This window comes from Dermacentor variabilis, chromosome 5 (assembly GCF_050947875.1).
Source record: "Dermacentor variabilis isolate Ectoservices chromosome 5, ASM5094787v1, whole genome shotgun sequence".
NCBI classification, from domain to species: domain Eukaryota; kingdom Metazoa; phylum Arthropoda; class Arachnida; order Ixodida; family Ixodidae; genus Dermacentor; species Dermacentor variabilis.
Window position 1 is genome coordinate 123,562,090 of NC_134572.1, and position 14,515 is coordinate 123,576,604.

The 14,515-nt window shown below is 49.8% G+C and overlaps 1 protein-coding gene across 1 annotated transcript in view; it reads left to right on the top strand.

Annotated features, from left to right (window-relative positions):
- Positions 1–14,515, top strand: part of LOC142583637 (cell adhesion molecule Dscam1-like) — a 215,639-nt gene that overhangs the window by 140,063 nt on the left and 61,061 nt on the right. Inside the window, exons 14-16 of the mRNA XM_075694130.1 lie at positions 2,542–2,715; positions 3,496–3,637; positions 13,154–13,308. Of these exons, the coding sequence (XP_075550245.1) occupies positions 2,542–2,715; positions 3,496–3,637; positions 13,154–13,308 (471 nt within the window). The remainder of the gene's footprint in view (positions 1–2,541; positions 2,716–3,495; positions 3,638–13,153; positions 13,309–14,515) is intronic.

Here is a 14,515-nt window from a genome sequence, read left to right on the forward strand (position 1 = left end):
GTGTGTGTGTGTGTGTGTGTGTGTGTGTGTGTGTGTGTGTGTGTGTGTGTGTGTGTGTGTGTGTGTGTGTGTGTGTGTGTGTGTGTGTGTGTGTGTGTGTGTGTGTGTGTGTGTGTGTGTGTGTGTGTGTGTGTGTGTGTGTGTGTGTGTGTGTGTGTGTGTGTGTGTGTGTGTGTGTGTGTGTGTGTGTGTGTGTGTGTGTGTGTGTGTGTGTGTGTGTGTGTGTGTGTGTGTGTGTGTGTGTGTGTGTGTGTGTGTGTGTGTGTGTGTGTGTGTGTGTGTGTGTGTGTGTGTGTGTGTGTGTGTGTGTGTGTGTGTGTGTGTGTGTGTGTGTGTGTGTGTGTGTGTGTGTGTGTGTGTGTGTGTGTGTGTGTGTGTGTGTGTGTGTGTGTGTGTGTGTGTGTGTGTGTGTGTGTGTGTGTGTGTGTGTGTGTGTGTGTGTGTGTGTGTGTGTGTGTGTGGCATAGCCGGCCTTTCGGCGGCCTATTTTCCCGCAGTATAATAATTTAATCAACAACAACAAGACGCTGGGGCAGAGCAGTGGCCTGCCTGCCTCTGGAACTTAACACCATCGTCATTGTTTCCTCGTCTTCCTCCGCGTCTTTCCTCACTTTCCCTTAATCTTTCTCACATCTTGTGAAATGTTTATGGTCGGTTATGGAAATCTCCCTAACGCAGCATTTTCCACATATTTGAGGTGCGTCTGCGCGGCGTAATAAAGAGGCTAATAACGGTACTTATGGTTACCTATCCCGGAGCTCTTTATGTTTGATATTCATAACAAGTTCTTATTAAAAACTACAAGGTCATTAATTGTGTGAACATCTGGTCCGTGTTTGGCGTTGTACATTTTAAAAACCATGCTCATTTTTCACTCACAGCTGTCGGTCTTGTGTTTGCTTATGATTTTGCGTCTCATATTTTACGACAGACGTGAGGAGCAGTAAGCTTCCCAGAATATTTCAAGAAAGGACCATATATGCTGGCATGGGAATCTCTTTCCCAAACTGTAGCATTACATCTAGTGAAAAATTATCGATTTATAGGTGCAGGCGAGGCGCGGCCATCGGCAAGTCTCCAAGAAAGTATTTCCTGAAGCTCAGCAGGGAAATAATTATATTCCGCAAGACATACATCTTAGCTAAACGATACTGGGGGAGTTAACAGAACATGAGGAATGTCAAAGCGAAAGCACACATTTTTTCCATTAAATTATGTTATCTAAAATTAGAGACACTTGATAAAAACTATTGTGTAACCCACAAGAATACGTAAATTCAGCTAGCGCTTTCACAAGTTTGTTATGTTCTCGAATTGTACCTGTTGCCATGAGGTGGAAAGACAGTTCCAATCTTCAGATGTGCGTGTAATACAAAACTGTAAGAATGATTTGGGTTTACACAGTAGAATGCCAGCCATAGATAAACGATACAAGCGACGTGAAAGACTTCATGTAAAAGTCCTTACACTAAACGAAGGCGACTGATCTCCCCGCGATCGTCTAGGATCTGCCGAAGAGCGCAGTGGTGGAGCACTTGGTGGGCAGATCTTGCGTAACACTGCAGCATGAGGCATAACCGGTGCGCAAACAATATCATTTTATTACGTGATGCCCGTAGTTTGGCCACTTGTCTTGAGTTTCAAAGTTCAAAGCGAACCGAGTCAGTGTACACCAATTGCCGCGAGTGCACTTAATTTGATACGGGTCGTAGTATATCCGTAACTGTTGGCACACTTTAGCGACATCAGAAAATATTTAAGCTGACTCTCTTGAACTGCTCATTGGCCAGAACATGCCAGCTTACGCGTAGTTAATATGCTTATTAATCCGTCTGTAGCGCATTATTCTTAACTATGGCGTTGATGCGTGCTGGAGTTGGTGCATTTCGAAATTGTGACAGTGCGAAGGACGGGGAAAACCTTCAGCGCCTCGTCGTTCGTGTATCTTCCAATTTGGCCCGTCTCCTTCGCGATGTTTTAATTTCGGAATGTACCGACTATAGCCCGCGTCAATTTCGCATTATTCTTGCATTCGTGCATTCACTCTCATCATACGCAACGCACACGAACAGTTACAGAGCACCAGTCGCCTAGTAATAATCAATTTCACACCGTGCTCGTCACAGTGGTGCTGGTCACAGTGTTAGCCACGCTTGGGGCAATCGTCCATTTTTTTGGGGAGAGACAGGGTAGTACAATTCTAAAATGTCGATTCCGCTTAAGTATATTGAAAACTTTCCCCACGGTATCTATCTTGATTTCCGACGAAACTGAAATCAGTATCCTTTATTTAAGCTAAAAGACCTTATCATTTATCTACGCTGACGCCAGCATTGTCGCGTCACCGTGGCGCCATGCTTTCCAGCTCGCGAGGATAAGGAAATGTCGTCATAGTTGAGGTCCGTTGTGTTTTCGACGACGGTATAGCAGCGGTCATATGGGACATGCAGACACCTTTAAAGGGCTCGTGCAGCTTCTAATAAAAAAAAAGAAAAAAGACAAAACGCTTCCTTGACAAATGCCCGCCTCCTTACTGCGCAGAGCCAAGCGCCACGGAATACCGACAGATTCTCAGCGGCCCCGACTACCAAGTTTTCGAGAATGGCACGCTACGCGTGGCTCAGGTGCGGGTCTCGGACCGCGGTTCGTACCTGTGCCAAGCCAGCAACGGCGTCGGCACAGGACTCAGCACCGTCATCACGCTCAACGTCCATGGTAAGTATAGTTTAGATAGCAGAAAAAAATGGCATTCCGTGTCTAAATTACACTTTATCGCATATTGATAAACTCTTCATCGTATATTAAGGCTTGGCGACGTAATCCTGTTATGTTCTTGAAGGTTCCAGTACGGAAGCGTAGCTCGAGACAAAATTACCCGCGCAATCGATACAGTATCTTCCTTGCCATGTCCCGTTAACATCGTTTAGCGCTCGTATGTAAGGTCAGAAAAAAGAGGTGTGCTCCTCGATATGGAGCATTTCCTTTGTCCGAGTTGACGGCAAATGAAAGAGCCAACTCCGATTACTCCTTAATTCAATGCCACGAGGCACATCCCTTCACCGCGTCTTTTCGCTTGGCCAACAGAACAAGATTTGAGCGTACATAGACTACCAAGCTCTAACTTTCAGATTCTCCGTACCCTCCTCCTAACGAAACAACAAAGCATTGCAATGCGGAAACGGCAACCAGTAAATGGTGCGTAAAGAGAGAGCGCGGTAGTGACCACGAATGAGAACGCTGCGCAGCGTTCCGCTCCCTAAGCAGAGCTCTCGGCAATCTCCCGCAGTGTACTTCTCCTCGCGGCATCGTTTTGCATTTACTCTCGCTTCGTGTCCACAGCAAAAAAAAAAAAAAAAAACGGCACTCGCAGAGGTGCTCGTTCTGTCCCCGATCGCTCGTACCAGCGCCTTGCTCGTATACAGACACCACGACGACGCTCGTGCGTCGTCCCACCCCGCGTCAAGTTCTCCCTCCTCCCCTATCCGTGTCTCGCAGTGCCAGCGCGCTTCGACGAGTCGTACCGGAACCAGACCGTGCAGCGGGGTCACGGCGTTGGCCTCGAGTGCAGAGCCTCCGGCGACGCGCCCATCACCATCAGCTGGAGCCGCAACGGGCGCCGACTGGACACTCACAAATTGTGCGTTGCCTTTCCACCACACTCGCTCCTTCTCTCCTCCCCATTCGTTCTCCCCCCCCCCCCCGCGCTCGCCCCTTTCACTTTCTCCCCGCCCGTGTTTTGATCGTTTTCGGACGCGGATCTTCTCGAACGCGGCCGCGTGGAGACCATCTCGCACCCCCTACGAGGGAGCGCCTCAAGCAGCGAAGGAAAAGGGAAAGGCGAAAGGGAATCGGGGAAGGCAGAGGAGAGCGGAAGGGGGCCAGAAAGGAATGCCCATCTGCTACCAAGTTCCGCGTCATTTTTTCGCGTGTCAGTGTCGTTCGCAACTGCGCGCCCGCGGCCGCGGCCCGGCTGCTCGTTGAGCCATGGCAATCATTAAAGAGAGCGAAAGGCCCCCTGGGCAATACGGATCGGGAGGCGGCGCTTAAGAGGGAGAACTTTGACACAGACTTTTCCCTCCCAGCGCGAAAAAAAAAAAAGTGCCTAGAAAGATGACCGCAAAGCCGAAGTGAGGGGAAAATGTGCGACTTGTGCACGAGAAGGAAGAAAGCGAGGTGAAAAAAGAACTCTACAAGGTGCATGCGGGTGGAAACGTGGGTGGGCTGGGGAGGAAGGAGATGCTGTTTCGTTGTCTCCCAGTGACCGTTGCCAAGTAGTCCTCCTGGCGCTCTTGTCCGTGGCGTTGACGACAGCGGTATGATAAAGTGGCCACGAGGAAAGCTTGTTTTTCGCTCGGAACAACGGACCCGGGTCCGTGTTCCCGGCGTAATAATGATCGCTCAGTAAGCATGGGCATGTCCGCGCTTTGGTCTCAAATTGCCCGGCGAAGCGAAGGTCCATTAGAGAAGAACAACTTCTAACGAGCCAGCTGTACTTTCTCGCTTACTGCCGCTCCCCTTCCCAGCCTCCTCGCTAAAACCAAACAAATTTGCCCCAACCAGTTTTTCAAAGGCTTCCCGTAGAGGTCACATTTTTTTTTTTTTTTTGCTAACGCTCTCTCTCTCTCTCTCTTTCCTTGGGTTCTCTCACGAACGCTGCTCGTGTAAACGCCCATAGGGAGACGGCGAGTTCCTTCCGAGGAACAAATGAACCGTATCGACGAGTAACGCTCGGCGGCCCTTGCTCGACTGGACATGGCTTTGGCGACAGCTGCGTCGCAAATCAGCGGCAGGGATCGTTTTCGAAGAGACGGCACGGCTGGCGGTAAAGAAACGGAAGCTTTGCGGCCAAGCTTGCCTAGCTGTAAACGTTGCGTCTGTACGTGCGTGTCGCCATCGAAGGCTGATCCGTCATGTTGCATATAACGAGCAAAAGTTCATACGGTAACTAAGCCAGCATCTGTCAACAAAATTTTATTTTTGAAAAAACAACCCTATTTTGCACAAACTCAAGAAGAAAGAGGGAGGCAGTGGTGCACAAGCTGACGTAGCAAATGGAAACGTGCAACGGCATTTGCATACGTGCAAGCCTGCGCTGCCTTTTACGGAGTCGTAATGCACCGCTGCTAGAAGAGTGCGTTTCGCTGTAGTACGCCATCTTGTTCATACTGCCACTCGAGGTCACAAGGCGTTTCTTTTTATGCTCTAAAAATACTGACATTTGCTTTTGTATTCGAAAGTTTTCAATTGTACCAGCGCTAACCAAATCAGCCTTACCGGAATGGCTAGTGTTTGCTGGTAAGTCACCAACTACGTTACAAGATTTCACCTGAGTAGTGTCACGAAGCAGAAATTTATCCGTTCCTCGAATCAGTCATGTTAGAAGAAGACGTTATTGATGTCTTTCTTTATTTTATTTTTTCAGCGATGCACATACGAATTGTACGCCCGATTGTTACCGCGAATTCCTGCAGTCCGAATAATAAATTCTGGGGTTTTACGCGCCAAAACCACAATCTGCTTATGAGGCACGTCGTAGTGGGAGACTCCGGAATTCAGACTGAATCAAAATGAACATAAGACTTCTCAGCCATATAGCATACCCACATAGGAATGAGACCTTTATGTTCGTACTACAGCTCACGAAAATGTGGCGATTATTCGTCGTCACAGAAGTACTCGTAAAATAAAGACATTAAGATGATAGTGTTCAACAACAACAAAAAGGATGTCGCAGTTTCGCCCGAGAAACGGAACATCGATTGCGATAGAATATTATTGGACAGCTATACGAACTAAAAATAGTAGGTTTACGGACCGCTAAAACTTGTAAACATCCGCTGACTTTAACAAGGATGTTGTCACGCGCGCACAGATAAACATGAACACATCGTCACTCAATAACCGCGGACATTCGCTGCCAAAACGTTGGCGTGAGGAAGAGCGGCAGCAGCAGCGAGCGAATTTCGCTTCCTGCTGCCTCGCTTCAACGCAAACTAAGCGGCGAGAACGCAGCTCACATCAAGCCACGAGCCCTCGGTTCGCCTAGACCCTACGCAGCGGAAATCGCTTTCAAGATAGGGCCCGTGCAGCCGAGCGCAGCCGCGCCATACGCAGACGCCGCCGGAATAGAACCTCCCCGCTCTACCTGGCGGGGGACGGCCACGTGTCCCACGTCCTTCTCAAGCCCACGTCCTTCTCGGCTCACCCTTGCATGCTTTCACTCGCACCCACAACATGGGGCGAGCGGCTGAGGTGTTACCGTACTTGGACTTTATAGGGAGCACAACGGCGACGCCGACGGCGGAAATGCGCCTGGAGTGTCCATTTAATTGCTATCGCAGTAAAGTTTATGTGGAACGGGGAAATTGTGGTAGCGAGTTCCTTTTTTTTTTGTTATTGCTGTAGTGTAACAGCGGCGAGTGAACTTCTGGATTCACAAGTCTCCTAAAATCCCGACAGCGGGATTCCTGACTGATCACCTGACTTCATTTTGAGACATCTTCCTCTCCGTCCAAGAGGGATCGATAGTTGCGTGCAAAGGCGTTATTCTTACCTTCATTGAAGTCGTTTTGTGTCCAAATCTGGTGCGCGCCAAGGCTATGCCAAGTTGATTTAGACAAGAACCTTGGAGCTATTTGATGCGTTGACAGGTAACCTTCGCGCTGCTCATACGAGGTATAGCCCTAATTATTATTCATATTTCATAGCAGCCGCGAATCGAAAAGTACTGCTTGTTATGTACGTAAGGAGAAAGCTTTCCGATAATCTAAGCCCCCAAGTTCCTGCCACTTCGTGCTCTCGTCTACACGAGTCGGGCTGATGAATTCCTACAACGCAGCCCTTACTTGGACGCGCCTCCGGTGAGCCCAGACAGCAGAAGTAGCAGCAACAGCCTACGGTCGCTGCGAAAAAGCACAGCACGCGAACGCTGCGTTTTGGTCGTCGCTGCTGACTGCGAACTGTGGAACACTACTCGTCAGGGGCATTTAGATTTCAGCCTAGTCAGCCCAATACCAGACGCTCATTCAGCACGATTATCTAGTCCTTACGTGAGCCCGCTAAGTTTTGCCATGCTCCCGGTGATGAGAAGTATTTATTCTTAGACTGCCCCGAGAGATATATATACAGAGAGAGAGATAGAGAGAGAGAGAGAGAGAGAGAGAGAGACATAAAAAAGAAGACAGGGATTGTTAACCGGTTGGCTACTCTACGCTGGGGGCAAAAGAGAAGGAGACTACAAAGGAGAGAGAGAGAGAGAAATCCTGAGTGAGGGGGGGGGGAGACGTGCACGGACCGCACTACGGAGTCAAAGGCACTCGCATAAGCCAGAGCTTCTCAGAAAGCACAAAAGTGCCTTCACTGTCTTCTGAGCCAATAATCGAACTGCTCAGAATTTGCAGAAAAGTGCGAGGCTCTCCTTGACTGGCTGAAACACAGAGTGGCTTCGTGAGCTACCATGCGGAGACACTGGCTTTTTAGCAGAGAGATGTTTCGCTTCCTCCTCAGATTTCTTATGTACACCAATATATTCGAAAATTCGGTGACATCTAGCATCACTTGCTAAGCGTCGTCAATCGCTTGGTGTCGCAGGTACTGAGTAGGTGCGGGGTGTTACGATCGGCCTGCAGGGGTACTGAGCTGCAAACCTTTCACCGCCCGCTGCAGTTGTTTCAATCGACCTGCGTGAGTAGCGATCTTCGGAGAAGCGATCTTCGAACCCTTCCCGGCCCGCTGTGACGACTCGCTTTGTAAAGACAACAATTCGCCTCCTCGACAGAACGGCGCCGGCATGTCTAGCCACGTTCGGCGGACGGAGTATTGTTGGTTGACTCGCTGTCGCCTTCACGGTTTGCTTGGAGCAAGTGAACTCCTGGAAAAGGGTGTTTGGCGGTGCTTTCTCACGGGTCCCAGAAGTCGTCACAGTCAATTGACAGACGCAGCGGCTAGCTGCGGGGTCAGCTGTGAGATCAAGAGGTGCCTGCTTGAGTTAAGCGTATCAATCCCTATCTACGAGAACCCTATCACCTCGGTGTGTTCAGTGAGACCATAGTGTGGAAGTGAGTGTGCGAACCCTCCCCCTCAAACGCGTGTCGACTACGATGACTTTGGACGCTCCCATTGGACAAAGGTTGAACCAGTTTTCCCTCACCTAGAGATCTAGGGAGGACAGAGGGTTTTTAAGCAGCCGTTTTCGGCTGTTCATGGTGCTTTCTTTTTCAGTCATGCTAGACTGATGAAATGCAACGTCCTCCACCCTTCATGTAGATATTGTAAATAAATCCCGTATTCCTCGTTCTCGATGAGAACAAGTCCCTACCTTCAACAACGTTGCTAGCGTGGATGAGTCGGACGACGGCATGGGCCAGCTACCACTTAATTCATGCCCGACCCCAACTCTTACAGGGGTGAGCTTCGGGAAGTGGTAGCATTTTACACCGGTGCTCCGTACAATCGCCTTGATCTGATATAGTAGAGTTAAGGTCAAACTACATGCGCGCTTGCCGGCGCGCGAAAGCTCCCGCCCGCGCGCATTGCGTTTGCAGCGGCCCGCGAGGAATGTCGGTTTCAGCCTATAAGACGCGCGCCAGCGCGCGCCGTCTTGGCTTGCTGTTTTCACCTTGATAGACAACGTTTGATATCTTTTGCGAGGCATCCAGAGAATCTACATTTGTCTGGAGAAGACAACCGTCCCTTCGACGCGTAGGATCTGTTTCGCACCACGTGCGTAAACGTATGCGCGCGCTGCATGTGTACGTGTAGTTTGGCCTTTAGACTTGCTCGCGTTGCTTTTTAACTAGGTGACGCGTTTACCCGATACAAGTCAAAATAAGACACTTGGGAGGAACGATTGTCGGCGTGCATTTGCAAGGATAGATCCGCCTGTAGCTGGCGCCGTACTCCTGCTCCTGTTCCTCTTACGGGAATATCTCGACTCGACAAGCCAACTCGATCTATACTGCCTGTACATGTGAGTTCGTGTCGAGCGGCCAAACAGACTGCCTTTCTCGCCTTAATATAGCCGGAGCACGTCTGGTGTTTGGTGGTATATACGTATTCGCTGGTGCTAGCGCAACTTCCGTTGCATGGCACGTTACAATCATAAATAGAAAACCGACAATGAGTCCCGTGAATGCACACGGAAAGCGTATAAATGGCAAAACACACGATGGCGTAATGCGGAAGCTGTGGATCCGGCTACCGTCTGCGGTAGATTGGCTTCTCTCCCACTTTCATTACTCTCTTCCTTATATTTTCTACATTTAGTATGTACCTTATCTGGCCCCATGGTCTGTTTGTCTTTTGTAGTTGCGATGGAAAAAAAAAAACTGGAGCATCTCGGATCTTCTTATTCTTCGCGCTTATCGTATTGTCGCGAAGACAATGTAACGCGGCCTTCTTTGCTGTCTTTCGGGGAATTTTGTGGGGTCCTTGACGCGGGGCAAACCTTTGTACCTCGACGGCGCCGCGGACAGTGCTGCCGCGCGGCCGCCGCCCCCGCCGCACCTGACGTCACACCTGCACATGTCGCGTCGTCTTCTCACGCTCGGCTGTCAAAGGCCAATTAGTTATGGTCAGAGTGCTTTTGTGTACGGAGTGTTGACGCGACCATTTCTTGACCCCTTGAACTCTGCCGCTTATTGGATGATGTCGGCTTGCCTGATTGGTGGGAGTAACGAAGTAGCCCATTGGTGGAGAAAAGTGTCTCTTGGATGCTGGGGAAACTTATTTAAGGAATAGTTTGGGGTAGTTTAGGGTGAGCAAGTAGACCGCAGCAGACACGGCGCAACTACACCAGGGGAGACCGGGCCGGTCAGGCAGGCCGACGACGACGGGTATGACATCGTTCTATTTGTAAATATTTTTGTACAGTTTAAACTTACGGCAAATGCCAAGGGAATAAATCTAGTTGTTCAAATGCTACTCTCGTCGTCGTACCTGCGAATTTGGACCTTCCCTGCCAGAGCTCATCCCCATTCTTCTTCCGTCTCCCTGGTGAGTTGATGCGTCAGATATCTCACGGCTGCGTCACTTCGCTACAAAGTGGTGGAGTGTGCTGGGTACCGAAGTCCACGCTCAAATATCATCGGCCGTGGCAACAAACCCGAAGAACCTAGCTCTAACAGCTCGACCATGACCGAACCCCCTACTGTCCTCGCTACCATGCCCATCCCTCAAGCGGAACCTTTCATCGGACCGCCAGTCTTTAGAGGCACGCCCGAAGAGTCAATATGCGAGTGGCTGCTTTGCTACGAATACGTAGCCTCCCTCAACAACTGGGATGAAGGGACGAAAGTAAAATTTTTATATTTGGCATTAGAGGGCAATGCAAAGAAGTGGCACACCACGCAAATTTTAACGGGTGCCCCTAATACATGGAAAGAGTGGACGACGCTTTTAAAAACGTCTTTTACAAGTCGCCACTCAGTTGAGATCGCATATTTGCGGCTCCAAAACCGAACGCAGCTGCCATCAGAATCTCACGAAGATTATTATTATGACGTTGTGCAGCTGTGCGCCAGAGCCAATCCATCTATGACGGAAGAGGAGCGGATGCGGCACCTCATGCGCGGATTGCGTCCGGACGTGCTGGAAAAAATTCTCATTGCAAACCCGGACAGCTGCTCTGCTTTCCTCGAAATTTTACGCCGAATTGATTGGGCAGCTTTTTTGATAGAAGTGACCGGCACCTATTTCTCTGCCGGCCAGCAGTCGTGCTACCCACTCGCCTCGGCACCTGCCGCCGGAGTGACACCCGCTGGAGCAACAGTGCAGCCGCCTCCAACATGTCTCGCCACCTGCGCTGCGGCAGAGCGTCACTGCCCGCGAGAGGCCACCGACCGCGACAGGGACTTGAGGACGATCGCGGACTCTATAGCCTCATTATTTGACCGCCTAAAAGGTATCGAACAAGATGTGCGTCGTCCTCCAGTGCCTTGGCCAGCGGGAAATACCCGTGACGACGACGAGCGACCACGCTGCCAGCTATGCGACCGCATCGGCCACTTTGCGCCCCAGTGCCGGCAATGGCTCCAGGAAAATGGACCCCAGGGGAAGGAGCAGCGCTCTAACTTTGAGCAAGGCAACTCCCGCACGCTTCCCCGACTGCCGCATGATTCCGCGCCAGCAAGCGACGAAAATCCCTTACCGTTGCTCGTGCTGGATCATGTGGACATCGGCGAAAAGCAAAGAGAGGATTCCTGGTTGCAAGAAATAATACAGCACCTAGAGCAGCCGAGTGCGCCCGTTGTCAGAAAAATGAAAAGAACGGCACGGAGCTTTCGGCTGGTCGACGGTGTATTGTACAGAAGAGCGAAAGGCTTTCAAGAAGATCGCGCAGCACTCGTTGTCCCCAAGTGTTTGAGATCGGAGGTTCTGAGGCACTGCCATGACGACATCACGGCAGGCCACCTCGGTGTCAAGCGCACATGGGAGAAAGTTCGCCGCCGCTATTTCTGGCCAAAGATGTTTTGCCACGTCACCAAGTATGTCCTCTCCTGCTCTGACTGCCAGAAAGAGCCACTCGCCCCCAGGAAGCCAGCCAGTATCGCCCCCTTTGTGACCTTCAAAAATGAGCCACCACTTCAGGTGGGCCAAGGAACTCAACGCGGAACCGAGGATGCCAAGAAAGCGGCCCACCAAATGGACTCTGCTCAGATTCTAGCCGACCAAACCGGCAACAAACGCGACGCTTTTAATGTTGCGCGATTAGGACCGTGCCACGTCAGGGAGTGCTCCGATGATGACGACGCAGACGGCAAATCTGATAACGAACGTCCAAAGAAAAAGAAAATGTGTTGTGTTCGTCGCGTTGTGCGTCAATGTAGTTGTGGTGACCGGAGGCATGCCACGTGTAATCGTGTGTGTGAGATGTCGACTAGTGATCGAGGACAAGCCAAGAAACCGCACGGGACTGAACTTTACTCCAACTGGAGGACATTTCATAGGGAGGCTGAGCCTCGAACCATCGCTTCGTATGACTCAGACATTAATGTGTATTACAGCTCAAGCGAATAATCTTCATTGTTAATTTTCTTGTGTAGCGCGCGCGAATGAACTTTGGTGTTACTTTTCTTGTCCACTTTGTTTCCATTTTGTTAAAACGTGTTTGGTGCTTTGTTTTATGTGATGTTCCATTTTTCTTACGGTTACTTCAGTTTTTATATGAATCCCCAAATGTACGTGTTTAATTTGTACGTGTTTAAATTGTTAATTTGGTTTTGTAGTAGTGCTTTGTGACGAGTGGGACACTCTTTTTCGTAGGGGGGAGGTGTCGCGAAGACAATGTAACGCGGCCTTCTTTGCTGTCTTTCGGGGAATTTTGTGGGGTCCTTGACGCGGGGCAAACCTTTGTACCTCGACGGCGCCGCGGACAGTGCTGCCGCGCGGCCGCCGCCCCCGCCGCACCTGACGTCACACCTGCACATGTCGCGTCGTCTTCTCACGCTCGGCTGTCAAAGGCCAATTAGTTATGGTCAGAGTGCTTTTGTGTACGGAGTGTTGACGCGACCATTTCTTGACCCCTTGAACTCTGCCGCTTATTGGATGATGTCGGCTTGCCTGATTGGTGGGAGTAACGAAGTAGCCCATTGGTGGAGAAAAGTGTCTCTTGGATGCTGGGGAAACTTATTTAAGGAATAGTTTGGGGTAGTTTAGGGTGAGCAAGTAGACCGCAGCAGACACGGCGCAACTACACCAGGGGAGACCGGGCCGGTCAGGCAGGCCGACGACGACGGGTATGACATCGTTCTATTTGTAAATATTTTTGTACAGTTTAAACTTACGGCAAATGCCAAGGGAATAAATCTAGTTGTTCAAATGCTACTCTCGTCGTCGTACCTGCGAATTTGGACCTTCCCTGCCAGAGCTCATCCCCATTCTTCTTCCGTCTCCCTGGTGAGTTGATGCGTCAGATATCTCACGGCTGCGTCACTTCGCTACAGTATGACCCCGGTTAGTTTTATGTGGTGCGTTACAAATAGCATACGATGATTATGATCGTAGATAGGGAAATAGGTACAAACAGCCACAGAAAAGGCTTCCTCTTTCTTCTCTCTCTCTCTCTCTCTCTTCGAATGCACGTAAGATCCCAGTGCGTCTTCATTTGCCATCGTGTCCGTTGCCTCAACACCGGCTCGCTAACTCCCCCCCACAGGAGAGGCTCTCGCGTGAAGAACAAGTCTCTGCCGGGCGGGCTTCTGTCCACCATGTCGCTGCCCGGAGCACAGCGGGAGCACTCGGGCATATACGTGTGCGAAGTGGCCAACGACTACGGGCAGGACGAGACGCACATCCGGCTCATCGTGCAAGGTGCGTTCGCCCCGACCTCACCGTCATAATAGCACGGCGTTTTGCCAGCAGAGAAAATAAGCTGAAAAAAAATAATAATTAAACGTAGCTTGAGTCGAAAATTTCCTGCACGACCTCTAATCGAGAACTAGAGCTAAGCAGGCCGTGACTGCGTCTCCAGCATTCACCGCTCCGTGAGGCGAACGCGAACTCTTGAGATTAGGCTGGCGCGAAGATATAGATGGGACTGAACACTTGCGCGATGTTTTCAGCTATCCAAAATGTAAGCATTGGGAGCGCCATTCCCTGCACGCCTTCACTCGGTCCCGTATTTTAATTCATCGATGGCAATGCATGTGCGTCACAATTTAACAACAGGCATAAAGTGCAAGTCCTAGAATTATTATATATTATCGGTGCCAAATCAGAACGGCTAAACGTCACAAGATTTGGAACACAAACTCTTCAACCTAAATATAGATCGCTTTTTAAGTTTAGGTAGCTTCGGGGAAATCAACCTGCATTACAGGCACAGTTTTGAGGAAGAATAAATTATCCAACCATCTCAGTACACTGTAAATCCACCGCGGAGCAAGCGCCAGGCTTTACATTTGGCAGGCAGCCATATAGTTGAGAGCGTCGCTACGAATGGGTCACAATGAAGACTGTCTGGCTATTGTTACCCGGCGCCATAACACGGTACAGCGAATAGTTCTTGAACATTGTTCGACGAGTGCACGAACAATTCTTATTAGAGCATGGTCGTGAAATATAACGTCGTACTCACGGCATTTGCTGCGATACAGCGTGAACATTAAAAAAATGTGATAATTTTTTTTCCTTTTTTTTTACCTGTTGCGTGTAGGCGTTGCTTTCTTTCTATACTTCGTCTCGTATAGCTTTCCGCGATGTGCACTAAAGACGTGCTTACCGCCTCAGAAATGGCCACGTATAACTGCAAGGATATAAGTAAACTCGTTCAGAGATTTCGCAAGCATCATTCTCCAGCAATTGTACGCGTAGCGCGATAAACTTTGATTTGACTTTTCTTTTTATGCGCCTGGATTTATTTACATTTCAGCGTGACTGAAAATGCTACAAACTATTTTGTCGCCTGTTTCTACATAGGCATGAAATTGCTCAATGATTAAAGGATGATGACATGAGCTGAAACGAAAGTATATGTAGGAAATACAAACGTTTTTGTGAACGTGCTTGGAAAATCAAT